The sequence below is a fragment of the Babylonia areolata genome, chromosome 18 (genome assembly GCF_041734735.1).
Source record: "Babylonia areolata isolate BAREFJ2019XMU chromosome 18, ASM4173473v1, whole genome shotgun sequence".
NCBI lineage: Eukaryota > Metazoa > Mollusca > Gastropoda > Neogastropoda > Buccinidae > Babylonia > Babylonia areolata.
Window position 1 is genome coordinate 61345936 of NC_134893.1, and position 20236 is coordinate 61366171.

The 20236-nt window shown below is 42.0% G+C and overlaps 1 protein-coding gene across 2 annotated transcripts in view; it reads right to left on the reverse strand.

The window, feature by feature from the left end:
• Positions 1 to 20236, reverse strand: part of LOC143292974 (uncharacterized) — a 136724-nt gene that overhangs the window by 16767 nt on the left and 99721 nt on the right. For both annotated transcript variants that reach the window (XM_076603701.1, XM_076603702.1), the window contains exons 6-7: positions 7207 to 7455; positions 1178 to 1334 (exon numbers count right to left, since the gene is read on the reverse strand). In XM_076603701.1, the coding sequence (XP_076459816.1) occupies positions 1178 to 1334; positions 7207 to 7455 (406 nt within the window). The remainder of the gene's footprint in view (positions 1 to 1177; positions 1335 to 7206; positions 7456 to 20236) is intronic.

A 20236-nucleotide genomic window follows, 5' to 3' on the forward strand; every position in this document is an offset into this window, starting at 1 on the left:
ATGTTGCATGCACTCACACTCTCTCCTCATACTGATAGCAGGGCCACATGGAGTTGTTTTTATAGAGTGTTTATTATAACCTGAGAATAAACATGGGTAAGCAGCACATAACAGCACTAACTCACCTTCTAAGCACCAAGCAGCACACACTAAGCATTAACAGCACACATTTCCTGCTTCGTATGACCAAGACTAAGCAGCACACACTTAGCAGTTCACCCTACTTCGCAGCACCTACATAAAGCAGCACACAGCCCAAGGATTTCCTTACACCTTCAGTCAGTCTGTGCCAGGTCCCATTTCATTCAGATGACAGCTAAGGATTATCCATGTTCACTAGTTCTATCCCTTCCCACAACATACTGTGCATAGTAATTACAAACTATAACTTCTCCAATTGGTTAAACAAAAACAACCAGTCCTGGCTTGTCCCAGTGATGTGTGAATGATTGACACATCCACTGCTTCACCCTGATTCGCCTAATTCAACAGTTTGATCTGATTCGCTGATTTCAACCCACTTGTGTATACACTTTGTGACATGTCCAACAATTACGTCACAAAGAGAGGGGGAGAAGCTACAGCTCGGGGCATGCTGATCACATCAGGACAACTTCCTTTTTAGCCCAGCACTGTGACGGCATGTTTAACTGGCATCACAAAAAGATAAGGTGGAGGTGACTTAAAAACAGACAGCCACATGGGAAACATTCCGACCAGTCTGCATTATCATGTTAGACCATTCACCACCACATACCGACAACCATAACATATGTTAACTGAACAGCGGCTAGCGACAAAGCGACTGACCAAGACAGACGGGGGGAGGGGAGGGCGGGGGAGGGAGAGTGAGTATCGGCTGACATCACAGCGCCAACCGCGGGAGAAGAGTAGGGACGGAGGAAAGAAGAAGGGAGGTGGTGGAGTTGCTGAGGGTGATGGGCAGTTGTGTTAGGCATACGCTCAATGGGTGAACTTCGGACTGAGTGGGAAGGGAGGTAAGAAGGGTTGGAGGGTGAAAGGACAGGGGAGGGATGGGGGACAGGGTGGGGGTAGTGTAGTTGCACCACTTGCACAGTACAACAAGATTATGGTGAGAGTTTAACGTGTGAAGTTACAGCCTGGAGAGAGAGAGAGAGAGGAGGGGACACGGAGAGACAGGGATAATTGGTCTGACCCATTTGCTGGTCAATGAGAACTGCCGTGGGCACGTAGGGAGGGTTATCCCTCAAGTGCTGCTGACGCCTCATCTCCTGTTGCCGTTCCATGTCCAGGCGCACGGCAGTAGGGATGTACTGACCCCCACCTGGTGGAGAGGCTGGGAAGGCTGGAGCCTGAACACAAGAACTGCTAGAAGAACTGGCGTACTAACAATTGGAATGTATCATAAATATATTATCACCATTTTCTCATTCTTTATCATTTTAATCTCCTTTCCTGCAGCAATTAAGTTGCAGTTTTATCAATTGGAATTTCTTCTCCTCTTCTGGCCTCTCTCTTGATATGTATTTTCCAAACAGATACATGTATCAACCACCTGTAAGAACATATTATCTTGAAACTTTTTATTTTATTTTTATTTTTTTAATGCCATGACAGCATATGTTGACAAACCACAAACACAGTATGCCATAAGTCATACATAGTTGTTGAAGCCACAGTGCCCACTGTTTGCAAAATTCTCCTTTCTTGCCGGTGCTGCCAACTGTGTTGTGATCATTATATCATCCATTCGTAATAACTGCGGCCTTTTAGAGTAGAGATCCTTTTCGAGTAAAAAGTGAGCATAAGTCAACGAATTTTCTTTGAATGAAAAATCGTGGGAAATAATTTATCTTAAATCATCACGTGTTCATAGCACCGGGGTAGCTGTCAGCGAACATCTGAAGCATTTGTTCCAATCTATGTTTTGCAGACTCTTCACATTTCTTTTCAGCTGTTACATAGCCTTCGTCGGATTGACAGCTAAATCTTTCAACATACTGTTTACAATAAAGCCAGCTGACTGCCTGATACAAACAATGGAGTGTTGATTTGATGTAAAACAATAACAGAGGCAAGGCACCCCGAGACCCTGCAAAGAAGATCGTCTTTCTCCAGCACATTTTTAATTGCACACTGCTATTTTTCTTGATCTTTGACATCTAACCTTTACTTATGCTTATGTTTATGCTATGTTATAATCATTCAGTATTTCATGCTCTGTAACACTACTACTGGTTTTGTTTCATGACCCTGGCCTCAACTATATGGGTTTTGTGTTCAGCTCACCGTTTCCATTCATTGTAAAAGGACTGATAAAGGTTATTCGCAAGATGATCAACAAGCTTTTCCTGCAATAGCGTATGCAATGTTGTGACTTTCACAACCTCTGAAGTTAAATTTAAAGATCAAAACTGGATGAAAGGCATGAGCTTTATCAAGATGTTTTGCCAAGTGACCTTGACCTTTGACTTCCCCCAACCCCCCTGCCTAGCACGCCTTCACAAATGGAATGACTCAAAACGTCGAATTCTAGCATCCCACGATGTTTGGTTTCTGGTTGCCGAGGAAGAAAGTTTCACACACACACACACACACACACCAACACACACACACCAACACACATATACGCACGCACACACACACTTACACACGCACACACACACACACACACACACACACGTACGAAGAGAGAGAGAGAGAGCGAGAGGGAGAAGAGGAGGAGGGGAACGAAACGAAACGAAACGAAACGAATTTTACTTCAAGAGGGTTGTGAAATATGCATTACAAATTTTTGACATCCTGCCCTCCTGGCTATAAATAAATAAATAAATAAATAAATAAGTCATCCACAGTTCTACGGGCACAATAGCCAAGTGGTTAAAGCATTGGACTTTCAATCTGAGGGTCCCGGGTTTGAATCTCGGTAACGGCGCCTTTTCGATCTCGCAGGTCAAATGATGTGCAGACCTGCTGTAAAACTGTTACATGTCTGTATGAGTGTGTATATGCGAGTGACTGGAACCTGGCTGAATGCCACAGGAAACAAATGGCTGTCAGTCGGCTCTACCCAGGCAAGCAGCCTTCACACACAAAAAATAATCGTTCACACAACTACCAGAATCAGTGATGAATGTGTAGCAACCTTGACGGTCGTCATTACACACACTGTGCAAGATCGATAAGCCAAATGTAGTACATATGTTCAGTTAAGGTTTTCCGTAATTATTCAAACATTTATATTGAGTATTTCTATTGACATTAATTGGGTTATTTAAGTGACTCATCCACCACTTCGCCCATGCATGCAGAGAGTTTGCATTGACTATTAGCCTAAAGAAGACTAACATCATGGGCCAGGACGTGACCAGCACCCCAAGCATCCCCACTGGTGACTTCACACTCGAGGTCGTCGAGGACTTCACATACCTCAGCTCCACCATCTCCAGTAACCTCTCCTTGGACGCCGTACTCAATAAGCGGATTGGCAAAGCAGCAACAGCCATGGCCCGCCTGGCAAAGCAAAGAGGGTCTGGGACAATCCCATGCTGACCAACACCAAGGTGCAGGTGTACCAAGCCTGTGTGCTCAGCACTCTGCTCTACGGCAGCGAGACATGGATCCTCTACTCCCACCAAGAACGCATGTTCAACACATTTCACCTGCGCAACTTCAGGAGAATTCTGAGCATCACGTGACAAGACCGTGTACCAAACAAGAAAGTTCTCGACCAGGCAGGCATCTCCAGCATGTCTGCACTCCTGACCCGGCGCCATCTGCGTTGGCTCAGCCACGTCAGACGAATGGATGACGGGCGAATCCCCAAGGACATCCTTTATGGCGAACTCGCCACTGGTTCCAGACCTGCAAGAAGGCCTGTCCTACGCTACGGGGACGTCTGCAAACGAAACATGAGGGCAGGCGACATCGACCCAGCAGGTTGGGAGGCTGTGGCAGAAGATCGCAACAGCTGGAGAAGGACCGTGAAGGCATGTGTCCAGAGGAACGGGGAGAAGAGAGAACAACATTGGGAAGAGGGAAGAGAGCGCAGACGGCAGAGGGCAGAATCTGTACCCTATGAGCCATGCGCGACTTTCACCTGCGACAACTTAACAGATCCTGCCGATCCAGAATCGGACTGTACAGCAGCCACAGCAGGCGATGTAACTCAACAACTTGAATGAACAAGGCGCACAGTTCCATCGTCTCCCGAGACAGATGGATGCCAACAGGTACAAATGTTCTGTTAAAATTTTTCGTAAGTATTCAAACATTTGTCTTGAGTATTTAATTGGGTGACTTCTGTATAATGAACTAAAATGACTACCATCGTCAATATTACCAATAGTAATTTGGAAGTTCTACTATTAAATCACCAGAGACAATAAAATAAACGTCAATAAAAGCAAGTACTCAGTCTGATAAACATTCATCCAATAACTTAACGACATCAAAATGTGAATAAAAAGGCGATCCCTCATGTGGAACATACACGCAAACATACAAAATATCTTTCAAAGTGCCTAACATAGCTTTGTCAATAATAAAAACACGAACACTAGAATACTCATCATTAATAGAACAAATATAAGGGGCATACACTTTCCGAATGAGACAAACAACGCCATATGAAGGCCGACCGTGTTTAGAGAACTTAACAGCAGATTTGTGAAAACATATATCAGCAAATAAATCAGACCGGAATTTATTCAGATTTTTTTTCAATCAAATTAAATCAAAACAGCAAATATGGGAGAAAAAAACAACCTTTGTCTCTTAATTCAGAAAACAATCCATTGATGTTCCAAAGCAACATTTTAAAAAAAGTTATTTTCAAATACACAGAACGATAACGTCTTCCCACCATATCAACCCCGGCCCCGTGCTACATCACGTGCAGCATGACTCGTGTTCCAATCAGTTGCACACACTTCGCGGTCACTGTCACTGTCACTGTCTCAGCCACAAACTTACAATTCATCTCCACGTGCGACCGAGTTGTCATTCACTGGTTTCACCACCGGTGTTGTTTTATGGGTTGTTCCATCTGATAGGACTTTAAAAAAAAAAATTATTTACATAATTTCCGAAAAGTTTATTATGGGAGGAGCGGCCACTGTCCTATTTAGTGCAACTGAATTATCATCGCTGTCCACAGTGAACGTCTTGCAATCTATAACAAGGTGATCAAAAAACACTGATGCCTATTGTTTGCGCCCCTGGCATTTCTTTTATATGCGGCAACACTTTTCGCCTAACTTCCCGCACCCTCAGAAATAAATTTCCGCTAATAAAGAGTCCACTGCCCGGTAGTTTACCTCTGGCACACAGTACCTCGAGCTTGTCCTTGTAGAAGGCACAGCAGCCGATCACCGGAGAGCTGAACTTGTCGCTCAGGCGGTGAAGCTGGTCGAAGGGGACGTCACTGGCCAGCTCCAGCGTATCTGTGAAGAAATCTCTGACCGTAGCTTCGAAATCTTCTGCTGTTTCACCGTCAGCTCTCTGGAAGTCCATGGATGATAGGTTGTTTCGCTTGGACATGCATTCCAATTCATCTGCCTTCTTTTCCATGTTCTCCAATCTCTTCTCCGGGTCAGAATTCTTCGCTTTCAAGATGGCGTTTTCTTCATGTATATAAGAACATTCTTCTCTGAGGTCTTTAATTTCATTCTGTAGCATGGTACAAGTTTATTTTACATCTCTCACGTCGGCCTTCAAAGGATGGAGCATGGAGCCGGGTCCTTGCTTGGGGTTCCACTCACACTGGCATGGGGAGAAGCTGAGGACTGACTTTCCAGCCGGATCTGCTTCGTGGATGTTCGATCGCGAGGCCCTGGGTTCGACTCGATGTCGCCACACTGAGAAAGTAGCAAACTGCCCCCGTACAAAAAGAGAGGGGCAAACCCAAGACAGCACCGTAAGTCAATGTCTTCATTCTCAGCCAGAGATTCTCTTCGCCATGGAAAAAAATGAAAATGAAAACAAAGAGTCCACTTTGTGGCCTAAATACTTTCCGAGGGCAACTTTAGGATGACTTATGCAACAAATGAAGTCACGGGTATGTCTATATCACTGGCAATTAGACAATTTCACGAGAGCTAAATTTACATGTCGTGCGCAAGCCGAGCTTCACTTCTAACCCCTGAGAGAGAGAAGGAGAAGGGTGGGAGGAGGAGCGGGGGATCTGATGGTTTAACATGCTTTGCCCATGAGTACAGCCTACATTCTCATGGGAAACAGGAGGGAGTGGAACATGATTGGAGTAATCCTACTGTAAATATTCTAGAAATATAATAATATAACTTCAAACACAGTACGTAGACATACTAACAGGAAATGCATTCACCATTATCCATTTTGTTTGAAGAGAAAGGCAGCAGGTCATACATTATAGATTGTTGATAACAGTGTTCGCTTTCGAAATTCAGTTACATACAAGAAAAAATTAAAAAAATTTACATTACTTGGAATAGTATGTAATGTAAATCTATCAACTGGTATTACTTAGCTGTCTCCTTTTTACAGCGACTCATGTTAACATTGTTCTCTTTTGACAGTTTGGGCAGGGGACAGATGGAAATCCTTTAGAAAACTTCTGCCTCGAGTCGTTGAGTAATGGGCAAACAACAACAACAAAAACCAAAACAAAACAACGTGCTGTTCATTTTGGACATTAATTTTGTCCACGGTTTGAACACCGTCTTGTTTTCCAGTTTTTCATGATACCAGTGTAAGGTGCTGTTGATGGGCATTACACCAAGGCTGATCTGGAAATGGGCCTAAAGCATACCATATCGATGCTTAGTAAGTATTTGTGTGTGTGTGTGTGTGTGTGTGTGTGTGTGTGTGTGTGTGTGTGTGAGAGAGAGAGAGAGAGAGAGAGAGAGAGAGAGAAACAGACAGACAGAGACACAGAGAGAAGACAGGGGCTGAGGGGTAGATGGTTTTAGGATAACCCAGACCGGTACTTTACACATACTCCTTTTCACAAACGGGAAAAAGTAACTAGTCATAATGCACATAATTTTACAAGTTCAAATTTAATTTTTTATATTAGAATATAAACCATCACTCTCTTTTGAAGTAAGTGTATGTTGTAGTGGGTCTTTGCTTCCCTATGAACAGTCTACAAAATGCCAATGATTAGTTCAATCCACTACGATAGTATCTGTGAGTCTCCTTTGTCCAACGCCACACAGATTCAACTGATTCAGTAAGGACTACCTGGTAGCCATAGTCGGGTGTACGTGGCGAGAGACTGATGTTGTCCAGGGTCTCCTGCACCTTGTTGAGCATGTCCACGTTATGCCCCGGACTTTTGGGACCGGTCAGCACGTGCACCGGCTGCGTCACGGAGGGCCGGTAGCTGCTGTAGTCTGTCCCAAAGCTGGATCCTCCGCCGCCAAGACTGGACAAGTTGATTTTCTTGGGCTGAAATCCATAGCTAGTTGGCTGCTGCGGGGGTGGTGGTTGCTGTAACAGAAGGTGATACAGCTGGATAACTTCTTCTGTTGATAGGAAATGTCATTAACAGTGAAACCCGAAATACGAAGTGACAATTCTTTAATTTCCTTGTTTATGTGTTCAACTTCCGTGGCTTGACTTATTTTGCCACTGATAATTTTATGCTTTACTTCAATGTATAACTGAGATATAAAATACTTAAAACTGAGATATAAAATACTTAAGATAATAGCGGCAACAATGTTTTATGTCTAACATTTTCTCATGTTGAGAGAGAGGGATAGAGAGAGAGAGTGCGTGTATGTATGTGTTAGACAAGACGAAACTAATGGCTTTTTGACTTAAGCATTTGCTCATATCACATGTATAAGACAATATGTTTATTTTTAATACCGATTTAGGAACCGGCGCTCTTTGGGGGATATATATGAGGGAGTATGGAGGGGCGGGGGGGGAGGGGGCATCAAAAGTACCACAACGTATGAAAAATGTTCTTCCACCCTCTCCGATACACACATACACGCTCGTGCGCGCACACACAAAATGGATGTGGACATGGACAATTTACACATATTGGAACGTGTGGCCATCAGCCCAGAAGGTACATAAATGAACATTACTTGACCGGTCGATGTAAATTTCAAACTTTGAAAACTGTCTTTTAGCAATATAGGTCATATATTTACGGTCGTCAAGAATTGTCAGCTGTTGTTTATTTAGTGGGTCTTGTGCACATTTCAGATATATATATATATATATATATATATATATATATATATATATCAGTGCTTTATTTGAATGACAGTGAAACAGGAATCAGTATAACGTTTGCATATGGGGTAACGTAAGTCCACATGAAGGCTTGTGAAATAGCAGAACTTGTTAATTCTTATACCAGTAATGTCTAATCTAGATCTGACGTTGATGTCCCTTAATGCCTTATTCTTTATGCGCTCGAAATACGGTTCTAAACTAACTGAAATTTCAAATTTAAATTTTATGTATCTCTCGTGTTTCTGCATTCCACCTAAACCACCCTGGCTTCAATCACCCAATTAAATGCTCTGTAAAAGCACGTAAAAACCAGGTTACATTTGCATATATCTGATGCCCAGCATTTCTTATTGTTATTGTCTACATTTACAAGTATGTGAATGGCTTCCTTTGGGAATCTTTCAGCTGTCATTCTTGAAAGGTGCAGCCAGTATCGAATAGTATTTCGTTTTGCATCTATATATGAAATGATACTCTTCCAGTTTAACCATTGACATGTCATTTGGAGTTCTGGGTACAACTTTTTTTTCTTCAGAGAGAATGCGTGGGCTTTTCTGAAGTGGAGTGTTTCTAAGGTTCCCCACATTTCAGATCCGTATAGTATGACAGGTTTTATTTGGGAACCAAACATGGTGAAAAGGATGCCGGAGAGAGATGAAGTGAGTCACACACACACACACACGCGCGCGCGCGCGCGCGCGCGCGTGTTTGAGTAGTACAGAGATGCTCATTATATTTTAATGCTTTTTTTTTTTTTTTTTTTTTTTTTTAAATAAGGACTCATCATGATTCACTGACGGGTGATTGATGAATGAATGGAGCTGTTCCATTTCAAAGTTCAATATTTAGCATATGAACACAAAGTTTTTCTACAGACTGTCAAATGACGCTGAGGAAAAGACAACACACAGTTCGATTCATGTCACGTACCCAGTGATCGCAGTATCTATGTACCGCTGAAATCAAATCAACACAACGAAAACAATATAGTCCATGAAAAAAGACTATGTAATCATGGTGACAGAACTATTAAAAACATATTAGAAACCAAGTTTACTTAATCAATGTAGAAAGACAGGCGTACATGTACTTATACGGACGGACTGAGAGATAAACTGAGAGGTAGACGTTTATCTTTTTAAATATCAAATTACTAGAATCAGCAAAATACAACACACAGAGAGTGAGGGGTGGGGTGGGGTCTTGTCAGATACACAAAATCCGCTGCCGAGGCAGGCACACTACTGACCTATTTGGGTGATGCATTTCAGTTGGTGCCCCTTGTTTTCCATAATCAGAAGCATAAAATCAATGCGAACTAATAACAATTTTTCGTGCGCTATCCCCAGTGAGCTCAGGGCACTTACGACATGGAGCAGTGCCTTGTGGTATTTCGCCTGACTTTGAAGCGAGTGTCCACGCGTTCGAGTCCCACATACCGACAGTCATTTTTACTTCCCCTCCTCTTGACATTGAGTGATGGTCTGGCTTCTCTCAGCTTCTTTGAGTAGGGCACGTCACTCGAATGGATGACAATCCCCAAGCAGCTCTTCTATATTGCGCATGCTGGAATCCTCCCAAAGCAATTAAAGGAGCGTGCACAGGATAAGAGCGGCTGGCGTGCACTGACAAAACATGCATACAATAGCTTTGAAAAGATCCGCCGCAGCAGCTTCGCCGAGGCACGAAAAAAGCAGCGGCAGCAATGTTCAAAGAGCCAGGACCTCACTGCGGACACCCATGCAGATCCAAACTGGGACTCCACAGCCATCTGCAAGCCCACACCAAATGTGACTGATAAGCGCATAGATGTCATCGTCGGACACAATGGACTGCCAAGTGTTATATTTGTGTTGTGTAAGAATAGTTTATGTATATATCCTCTCTAGGGAAATGTTGAAGAGAGTGGGAGGGCAATCACCAAACTGCGTTTTGCCGATGACATTGACGGATTGGCAGGGAATGAAGAAGAGCTCGTGAACCTGGTGGAATGCCTTGACAAAACATCTGCAGCTTGAGATCAGCGCAAAGAAGATCAAACCGATATTACAATCAACGGTGAAAAACTGGAAAAGGTCGAAAGCTCGGAGCAATCGTTCCGGACGAAGGGTCCAAGCCAGAAGTACTCTCCAAGCTCAGACAACAATAGCGCTGACAAAACACAAGGCCCATGTGGAATGACAGTAACATCACGCTCAGGTCAAAGATCAGACTGATGGGCTCCCTTGTCATTTTCATATTTCTGTGTGCCTGCGAGACATGAACCTGGACAGCTGAACAAGAGAATACCATACAGGCCACAGAGATGATATGCTTCCGGAAGATCTTTGGCATCATACACAGGGTCCACATCACAAATGATAAGTGCGTAGAAGAGTGAAGCAAGCTAATGGACCAAATGGTGATCTACTGACCTTTGTAAAGAAAATGAAACTGAAGTAGTATGGCCACATCTCGCGTTCATTAGGACTGGCCAAGACCTTTCTGCAGACTACGGTACAGATAGATAGACAGATAGATAGATTATATTCATTTTAGATCTGGGATCGAAATAACCGTTTTGATCATACCGAGACCGATTCTTATCACAGCGAGCGCGCATTCAAAGGACATTTGATCTGAAAGTCGCAGAGCTGTGCCATTTTCCGGTCTTTTCGTTGCCGTTTTGTCAGTGTATGGTATAAACACTTTTTTTCCTTTTTTTTAGCAATAAGCGGACGGACGAACAGATACGCACATTTTCCATCTAGTGAAAAGAATCTGTCTCGATTTGATGAAAACGACATATTTTGGTCCTAGATCTATATACTACACAAAATACAGCTCTTCTAACCCAATACATAAATTGGTAAACAGGGTGGGGACTGGGTTGGGGCGGGGGGCCGGGGGGGGGGGGGGGGTCAATAATTTGTCATCTTTTAAGATAAAAAAGAAAAATAATGACCGTTAATGAGTAACAGAAATAAACTTTCGATCTCCACAATTTCTTTGGCATCATCTTGCCGTACAATAGCAACCAGGTCTCGATCAAAATGGCCTTTGCCTGTTTCAACAAAAAAAGCAGGCCTAATGCAAAATAAAGTATCGAAACCCCTTAAAAGTTTAGTCCCTTGGACAGGTGGACGGGTAAAGACGTTCGTTCAAAAAAGAAGAAAAAAGAAGTCGTGGAAGGTGTTAACCAGTGAATTGTCGCATCCGCCAAATCATGGCCGACTTATTTAACGTCGACGACAAACCAGCGTGTCAGAGTTCCGTTAATTTGTCGCCGGTCGACGACGGCATATCAGCGGACCGTCGACATTTCAGCGTGATATTGCAGTGCTGAATTGCATCCGCTGATTTTTCGTCGCTATTTCTTTCACTGGCAGTTAATAACTTGAACAGTTTGTATTGCTTCATTTCAAAAACTGACGTCAGGAATGCATCAAACACTATTTGTTGCAGATAATATATTTATTCACAATGAAGACAAATTATCAAGCATCAGTGGCGCACACAGCAATGTTTGTCTTGAGCCAATAATGCGCTCCGGCCTCTGGCTGTCACTCTGCCTCTCTTTCTCACTCATTTACTGTCTTTCCTTGACTATTTCTTTGTTTCTTTACATTCCTCATTAAAGAGAATTTATAAGAAATAGTTTGTCCGTCCTCACGCATTGTTTCCAATAGAATTCCATTGAAATAACAGTTTGCATTATACACTTTCTCAGTGTGTCAAAATATTGGCAACTTCTCGGTTGTATGAAGACCAATAAGTCGAACTTTTAATGTGCTGATCTGTCACGGCTCGTTGGCGATCGTTGTGCGTGTTCGTGTGCAACTCTTTTCCTTCCCTTCTCCCACTTTCTCTCCCTCTCCCCCTCCCCCACTCTCTCTCTCTCTCTCTCTCCCAGCCATCGAAACTGCAAGCGTCGTCCGTCTTCAGCTGTCTGAACTCTGGCAGCGTAGTTGAGCTGAACTGGCGCTGCAGTTAACTGCGAAATTGTAGAAGAATTGTGCTGTGGTTCGACAGGGGTTACATATTTCAAAGCTTTATTTTGTGGCGTTTATTTATCTTTGTGTTTTTCCAATGATCACAGTAAAAAGAAAACGAGCTGAACTTTTCTGTGTATCTATGTTTGTGTTGTTGGGACGTTAGCTAGTCTGGGAAGGGGTGGGGTACATGGGCAACCCCTTACGGGTTGTGAGATGATCCTTCCAGTCTGCTCATTTCTGTGTCCATAGCTAATTCTTTGTTGGCGTAGCCTCACCAAGAGTCCACACGAGAAGAGAGAGAGGGGGGGAGGGGGGGCTGAGTGGGGGAGGAGGCACAAGACGAGACGAGACACAATTCTTTAATTTCGAGGATAGTAGATAAGCACTGGCGCGCTTTTTTTACACCCAGTCCCCGCCCTGAAACACAATGCTACATATATGTCATAGCATGCACTACACAATACTGCTTAAAGTAATAGCATGCGTACACATTACTACATAAAGACATAAGCATAGTAATAATAACACACCACCCCCACTCTCTCTCTCTCTCTCTCTCTCTTTCTATCTCTCACGCACATGCACACTTACACACACATGAGCATACATTGTGCATGTTATCAAATACTATACTAATGTCAATATGAAACAGTATGTGGAATAGAGATACACATAGCAATAGGGGGGATGCTCATTGCCGAAGGGATTATAATTCCATATACATATAAAATAGTATATGAAAATAAAATGTCACAGGTGAACGAAAGAGAGAGAAAGGGAGGGAGAGAGAGAAAGAGAGAGAGAGGCAGACAGACAGATAGACAGGCAGACAGGGAGACCCACAGAGAGAGAGAGAGAGAGAGAGAGAGAGAGAGAGAGAGACTGACACTGACACTGACACTAGTTTATTGAATAGGCCACAATGGGGGTTCACAGTCGACAGATATATTAATATTTACACGAGAGAAAAACAAAACAAAAATCACACCAAAAAACCAACCCCCCCCCCCCCCCCCCCCCCCCCCCACACACACACACAGACACCCCACCCCAACAACAACAACAAAAAACAAGAGAGGCAAGGCCTTCAAGACTCACTTGTGATACACTTAAAAAAAAAATCTAATCGTTGAAATGTGTTCTGTATTTGCTATTATAAAAGTCCTAACCAGATTCGAACCCCGCGTGTTTGGGTGAGAAGAAACTGTCTTACCCATTACACTATCGTGGCTCCTTAACTAACGTTCTAAAATTTAATATTTGAACATACTTTTTTAAAGGGCGATAAATCAATTGCGGTATTCGCAGTGAGAACGCTGTTTAAATCAGAATCATATTATTCTGGTGTATCTTGGGCATTAAAAAAATGTTTAAGGGCAATAATAAAAAAAAATTCTTTTTAAGTCCGCGGTAAAGGAGACGTGGCTATGACCGCAATCACACTGCAACATTTGGCCGTTTTCTCTGGATCTAGATAGATGTACAAGTTCCGCCGGGAATGAGTACGACACGGTCGATTCAATTTCTTTTATGTTCATTCTAGTTTTATAGTTTTAAATTTGATATGAAAATTTAGTATTTTGTTAAACTAATAACATGTAGAGCCAAGTACAAGTACTTCTAAACGTCGTAAGAAGTGAAAAGGGCTTCATTTTGAGAAAAGTCAAGACTGGACATTTTTTCATTTCATCGTGATCAATTCAAGGGTATTAACTCGCATGGTTTACCATTTTTAACTGTGAATTCCGACTGATTCTGTGGATATTTTTATGGCAGTTTGGGGCAAAATCCAGTAAGTGATGAGGCGTTCACAAATCTTTCTCTGAATAAATATTTAACTGTCTCCTTCTCCAACTTTCCAACACATGTTATCGTGTATTGTCCATTGAATATAGGATTGAACGGGCAGGTCAGCAACTTGAAACAAAATGGCGTCGTTCGCGTTCGCGAAGAATATGAGCACGCGCTTTGAATGTGTATAAATATGTGTACGCAATTGATTTTTGCCCATGACCTTCAGGGCTCAGCCAATAGATCTGTAAAGTCCACTCGTCATATTGATTTTAGTATTTTCCGAAAAAGACCACTTGGGCGAATGAACATGGTGAAAGCCCTGTACACTGAGAGTAAAACACACAAGCTTTTTATGTATTGAGTATAATTTCAAAATGTAATGCTTAAGATGAGAAAGATCAGTTTAAAGCAAATTAAGTCCCCTAGCATTAATTACAGATTAATTTCCCTTTTTTACTATCTGCACCAAAACGTTTGCAAAATAAATAAAACTTTCATGCTTAGCAAAAGAAGTTCCTGTTTGAACAAAAAATGATAATAATGACTGCTTTTGTTGTTGTGTCAGAATATCAGATCAAAGTGCCAAGTTTAGAGAATACAAAAAATATAAATATAACAGTAAATGCAGTTTGCGTATAATTTGGCTTCTTTTTTTAAATTTTTTTTTGTGCCCATCCCATAGGTGCAATATTGTTTTAAACAAGATGACTGGAAAGAACTGATTTTTTCCTATTTGTATGCCTAATTTGGTGTCAACTGACAAAGTATTTGCAGAGAAAATGTCAATGTTAAAGTTTACCACACACACACACACACACACACAGAGACAACCGAACACCGGGTTAAAACATAGACTCACTTTTTTTACACAAGTGAGTCAACAAAACAAAACAAAAAAACCCATACATGAGTAATTAGCAAATAATTCATGGAGAAAATTATGTCCGTGATAACTACATTAACTGGTTTCTTTAATACGCTGGTTCACATTTGTATATTTTTGGTCTGAATTCAAGATCTGGGATCTAAGCTTAGAGGCATAAAAAAGAAACATCGCATAAACAAAAATACTCTATTCTGGAACTCTCACAAATTCCAGATAATGATTTTCGAAATAATAATCTGTGAATACTTAGATCTTAAGTGAATTTCTGTTTCAAGTGAATTACTACAAAAATTCCAGCTTTCTTGAATAACGGTATCTGTGAACATTAATTTCTGATACTCTCATCCTAAACTGAGCGAGGATGTTATGATATGTGTTCATCCATAAAACATCCACGTATTTCTCTCTTCCAAAACAAGTCTTGCATTGTTTATATACCGAGTATCTTACACTATTTTCTGAGTGGTCATGCCAACGATAACAAAATGAGTTGTGCAGCCTCTAAGAATAAGAATAAGAATAACTTTATTATCTCCGACTGGAGAAATTTGGTCAGGTGCATTATCACAACATAGACAAGTAAACAACATGGGGAACGTAAATGTAAAACTCAACAACAGCTTTTACGAATATTACGAAGACACAAATGTAAAAAATATCACCTACACCGTTTCATACATACATCCACACACTGCAGGTAATAACTGGTATTCTTAATGTAAAAAAAGCAAGAATTAAGAAACATTAATTTGAATATAATTATAAGCAAAGCCTACTATATTGAACATTGATTATAACAGACAGATAAGATAAGAATAGAGATAAATTGCGGAAAACCACAACCAGATAATCAGAACACACCCGCACCCACCCACCACCCACCCACCCAACACACACGGTTTACTTCATTAAACAAGAGTAATAAACATATTTTCTCAAATAAAAACATTTCACATATTCGCTTTTATTATTAACAGAAATATATTTAGAATATGGACGTTAGCATTAGACATGTTCCATTGTACATTCATTCTGCATATTGCACATTATTCATCCTACATATTGCACATTCATAATAACCAATTGTCACTTTTTAAGCTCAGTAAACACACACACACACACACACACACACACACACACACACACACACAACTAGAACAAGGCACAACTTATCATGCACGGAGTTTCACACGTCTCACATGAGAGTGTGCGCACACGCGCGCGCGCGCGCGCGCACACACACACACACACACACACACACACAACTAGAACAAGGTACAACCTATCATGCATGGACTTTCACACCTCTCACATGAGAGTGCGCGCACGCACGCACACACACACACACACACACAAACAAACACACACACACACACACACACACACACACACAGTTCTCAAGAATTTAAAAGGTGGATTGAACGTGGAATAAAAGTCTTCAGAGCTCTGGATTTCAACGTGAAGTTTCTGTAGCGTCGTCCTGATGGCATAATATTTTGCTAAAATATGGGTGTCGTCAGTTGCTATCTGCCTGTTTTTTTTAACCACTCGACTTTCATACAGCTCTTGCATACTAGCTTGTTTCACTCCCACAATTTTACTGCATACACTCATGACATCGTTCAAAACACGCTTACTCCTCACTCCCAAACTTCCATACCAGCACATAAATGAAACTGTGAGCACGGACTCGATACAACATCGATAACAACTTTGAAGAATAGTTGAATTTATACCAACATTTCTAAGCTTCTGTAAACAAAAAATTCTAGATTGACATTTCTTATGAATGGAATCAACATTTCTGTCAAAAGTCAGCTTATTGTCTAAGATGGTCCCTAAATATCTATATTTATTGACCCTCTCCACTGTTTGACCATCAATAACAAGGTTAGCTACAGGCAAGGGGTCTTTCCGAAAATCTATTAACATTTCTTTTGTTTTCAATACGTTGAGATCCAGATAGTTTTCCTCACACCAAGAACAGAACTTTTTAATTTCACTGAAATAAACAGCATCAGAGTTGGACAGATCTTCAATAGCTGAATCATCAGAATATTTTATGACAGGAGTTTCCTCCGTGCCTCTGCAGTCATTTGTGTACAGTGTAAATAGAACAGGGGACAGCACTGTACCATGGGGTGCACCAGTAGAAGTAGAGTTTAGAGAAGAGTGGGCAGAATGAAAGCGGACGGACTTAGTTCTATTGAGAAGAAAACTTACTATCCAAAGAGTAAGCTTCGGATCAACATCCATGCCTAGCAGTTTGAGGGCAAGGAGATGAGGTTGTATTGTGTTAAAAGCTGAAGAGAAATCAACAAAAAGGATTCGAACAAAAGATCCCGTGTTATTCAAATGAAGGAAAGCATTATGAAGGAGAGTTAGGATAGCATCGTCAGTACTTCTGTGTGCATTATAAGCAAACTGAAGAGAGTCAAGGTGCTGTTCAGTGAAAGAAAGAAGATGGCGGAGAACAATTTTTTCAAAGCATTTCATCACTATTGAAGTCAGGGCAACAGGACGGTAATCATTTAGTGCGGCTGGGTTCTTTTTCTTAGGGATAAGACAGATAGTGGATTTTTTCCAGATGCTGGGGACAGAGTTCTTTGAAAAATAGTCTCTCATGTCCACATCCAAACAACTACACTTGCTCAAATCCATTTTCACACAGAACATTTTGAACTTTAGTCGCCCAAGTGACAGTACCATTTTCATGCATTTTAACAATTTTATAAGCTATCTTTGAAAATAATTGTTCAGGCTGCTTCAGTAATCGAAACCAATATCTTATATACATTTAGTGACTGAATTAATCCATAATCGATACCTGCCCAGTTCCCTGTATACCATATCGTTAGGAGTCTTATCTGTGACATGCAGCAGACGTTTATAAGCATAGAGCTGAATCCTTTCTACTTGTTTATATCTGTCAAATCCCCACATTTCTGCTCCGTACAACAAAACTGGAACAGCCTGCGAATCAAACAGTTTAAAAAATACATCAGCTGAATTACAATCTATTCTATTCAAGGTTCTAAGAATTTCTATTGTACTTCTTTTTGCTCTGACTGTAAGATCTTCCAGTGTTGCCTTCCAACTGTGTCGTGCTGAAAAAGTTAGTCCTAAGTATTTGTATAAATTAACTATTTCCTTTTTTTTTTTTTTTTTTTTTTTCTTTACAATATAAATACCATTTTCCCCTTAGTCCTAAAAACCCATCCTTCCCAAACAATAACACCTTCTTTGTGCAGATTCTTGAAGATTGTTTAGTTGGTTCTGCAAGCCAATCACTGTTGTGGATATGAGTGTGAGGTCATCAGCGAAAAGTAGTAAAAATAGTCAATCTCTGCTGAGCTGAGAGAGAGAGAGAGAGAGAGAGAGAGAGAGAGAGACGCTTCAGACGAGACTGCTGACTCCCTGGCAAAGGAAGGTACTACGAAAGAGCAGATGGACAGGTCTACCAGTTACTCTGAATCCAGGACCATCATTAAGGCCAAGCTGCAGAACAAGTGGAAGCAGCAGCATCCACGGCACAACAGAGCAGACCCGTACTACCTGCTGACTCGTCGAGAGCAGGTAGCCATTTTCAGGCTCAGGACAGGCCACAACCGCCTGAAACACCACCTATACACGAAACTCCGTATCGGCGACACAGAGCAGTGCCCCTGCAGAACAGGCAGCCAGACAACAGAACATCTGCTGCAGTCCTGCCCGCTCCACCAAGCGCTCCGAGAGAAAACCTGGCCCGACCCAATCCCAGCTTCCCGGAAGCTCTACGGAGGACTGGAGGACCTGCGACGTACTGCCGCCTTTGTCGAGGGGACGGGGGAATCCATCTGATAAATGACGAACGAGGCAACAACAAGTCAATCTCTGCTGAGCTGAGGGAGAGAGAGAGAGAGAGAGAGACGCTTTTTTATTGACATTGGCCAACCTACAGCCCTTATGTCAAGGGTGTCAGTTCTAATTTGCAGCGTCAAATGTATTGGATGAAAGAAAACAAACAACAATACATAAGGCAAATAATGTCAATAAATCAATTATATAAACAAATTACTTGATCGTACACTTGTGTATGTGCCAATACAAGTAAACACACCACAATAGAGAAACAACATACAATAGACAATAAATATACAATGTGACCTTCAAGTGTACACAACTGTAACAGGAGAGAGAGAGAGAGAGAGAGAGAGAGAGAGAGAGAGAGAGAGAGAGATCGGAAATAAAACAATATCTATCCACAACCTCATATTATGTAGAAACAGACAGATAGACAAAGAAGCAGACAGACAGACAGAGAAATAGATCATTGTGTCTGTGTCCGTTGACGGGCGCAATAGCCGAGTGGTTAAAGCGTTGCACTTTCAATCTGAGGGTACCGGGTTCGAATCACGGTGACGGCGCCTGGAGGATAAAGGGTGGAGATTTTTACGATCTCCCAGGTCAACATATGTGCAGACCTGCTAGTGCCTGAACCCCCTTCGTGTGTAAATGCATGCAGAAGATCAAATACGCACGTTAAAGATCCTGTAATCCATGTCAGCGTTCGGTGGGTTATGGAAACAAGAACATACCCAGCATGCACACCCCCGAAAGCAGAGTATGGCTGCCTACATGGCGGGGTAAAAACGGTCATACACGTAAAAGCCCACTCGTGTACATGCGAGTGAACGTGGGAGTTGCAGCCCACGAACGCAGAAGAAGAAGAAGAAGTCTGTGTCCGTTGTCAGATGCACACTATATCTATCAGACTATATCTGTGTTCCCCCAGGTCTATGTTCCACAGATCTATGTTCCCCCAGGCAAATATTCCCCCAGGCCCCTGAATGTTTAATCATACATACACGTTTTGGTGCTGGTCAGTGGTTAGCTGTGGTCAACAGTAGTCAGTGGTTAGCAGACTTCACTAGTGGCTAGTGGTCAGCAGACATCAGTAGAGGTCAGTTGTCAGCAATGAAGAATTGTCAGTACTGGGCGGACGCGAAAAATGTGCTACTGGGGGAAAACCATAGGCTATCCGCGGAAGGAACACAATGACATTCGCCAGCTGGAACGCAATAACACTCAGATCAGACAGGTTGGAAAATTAGAAGAACAAACCCATGAGATGGACAGATACACCTGACACATCCTCGGCACAGAGAAGCTAGATGGCAAAAAACAAAGGAGAAGTACAAACAAAAGAGGGGCATGAGAATACCAATGGTAGGAGACTATGCCTGCTAGAATTCGCCACTGACAATGACTTGGTTCTTGTCAACACTCTTGGTGAGCATAAAGCATCCCGATGATGGACATGGTACCCCTCTAACGGTCACAATCACAGCCAGACAGACATATTCTTGTGATGAAACGGAAC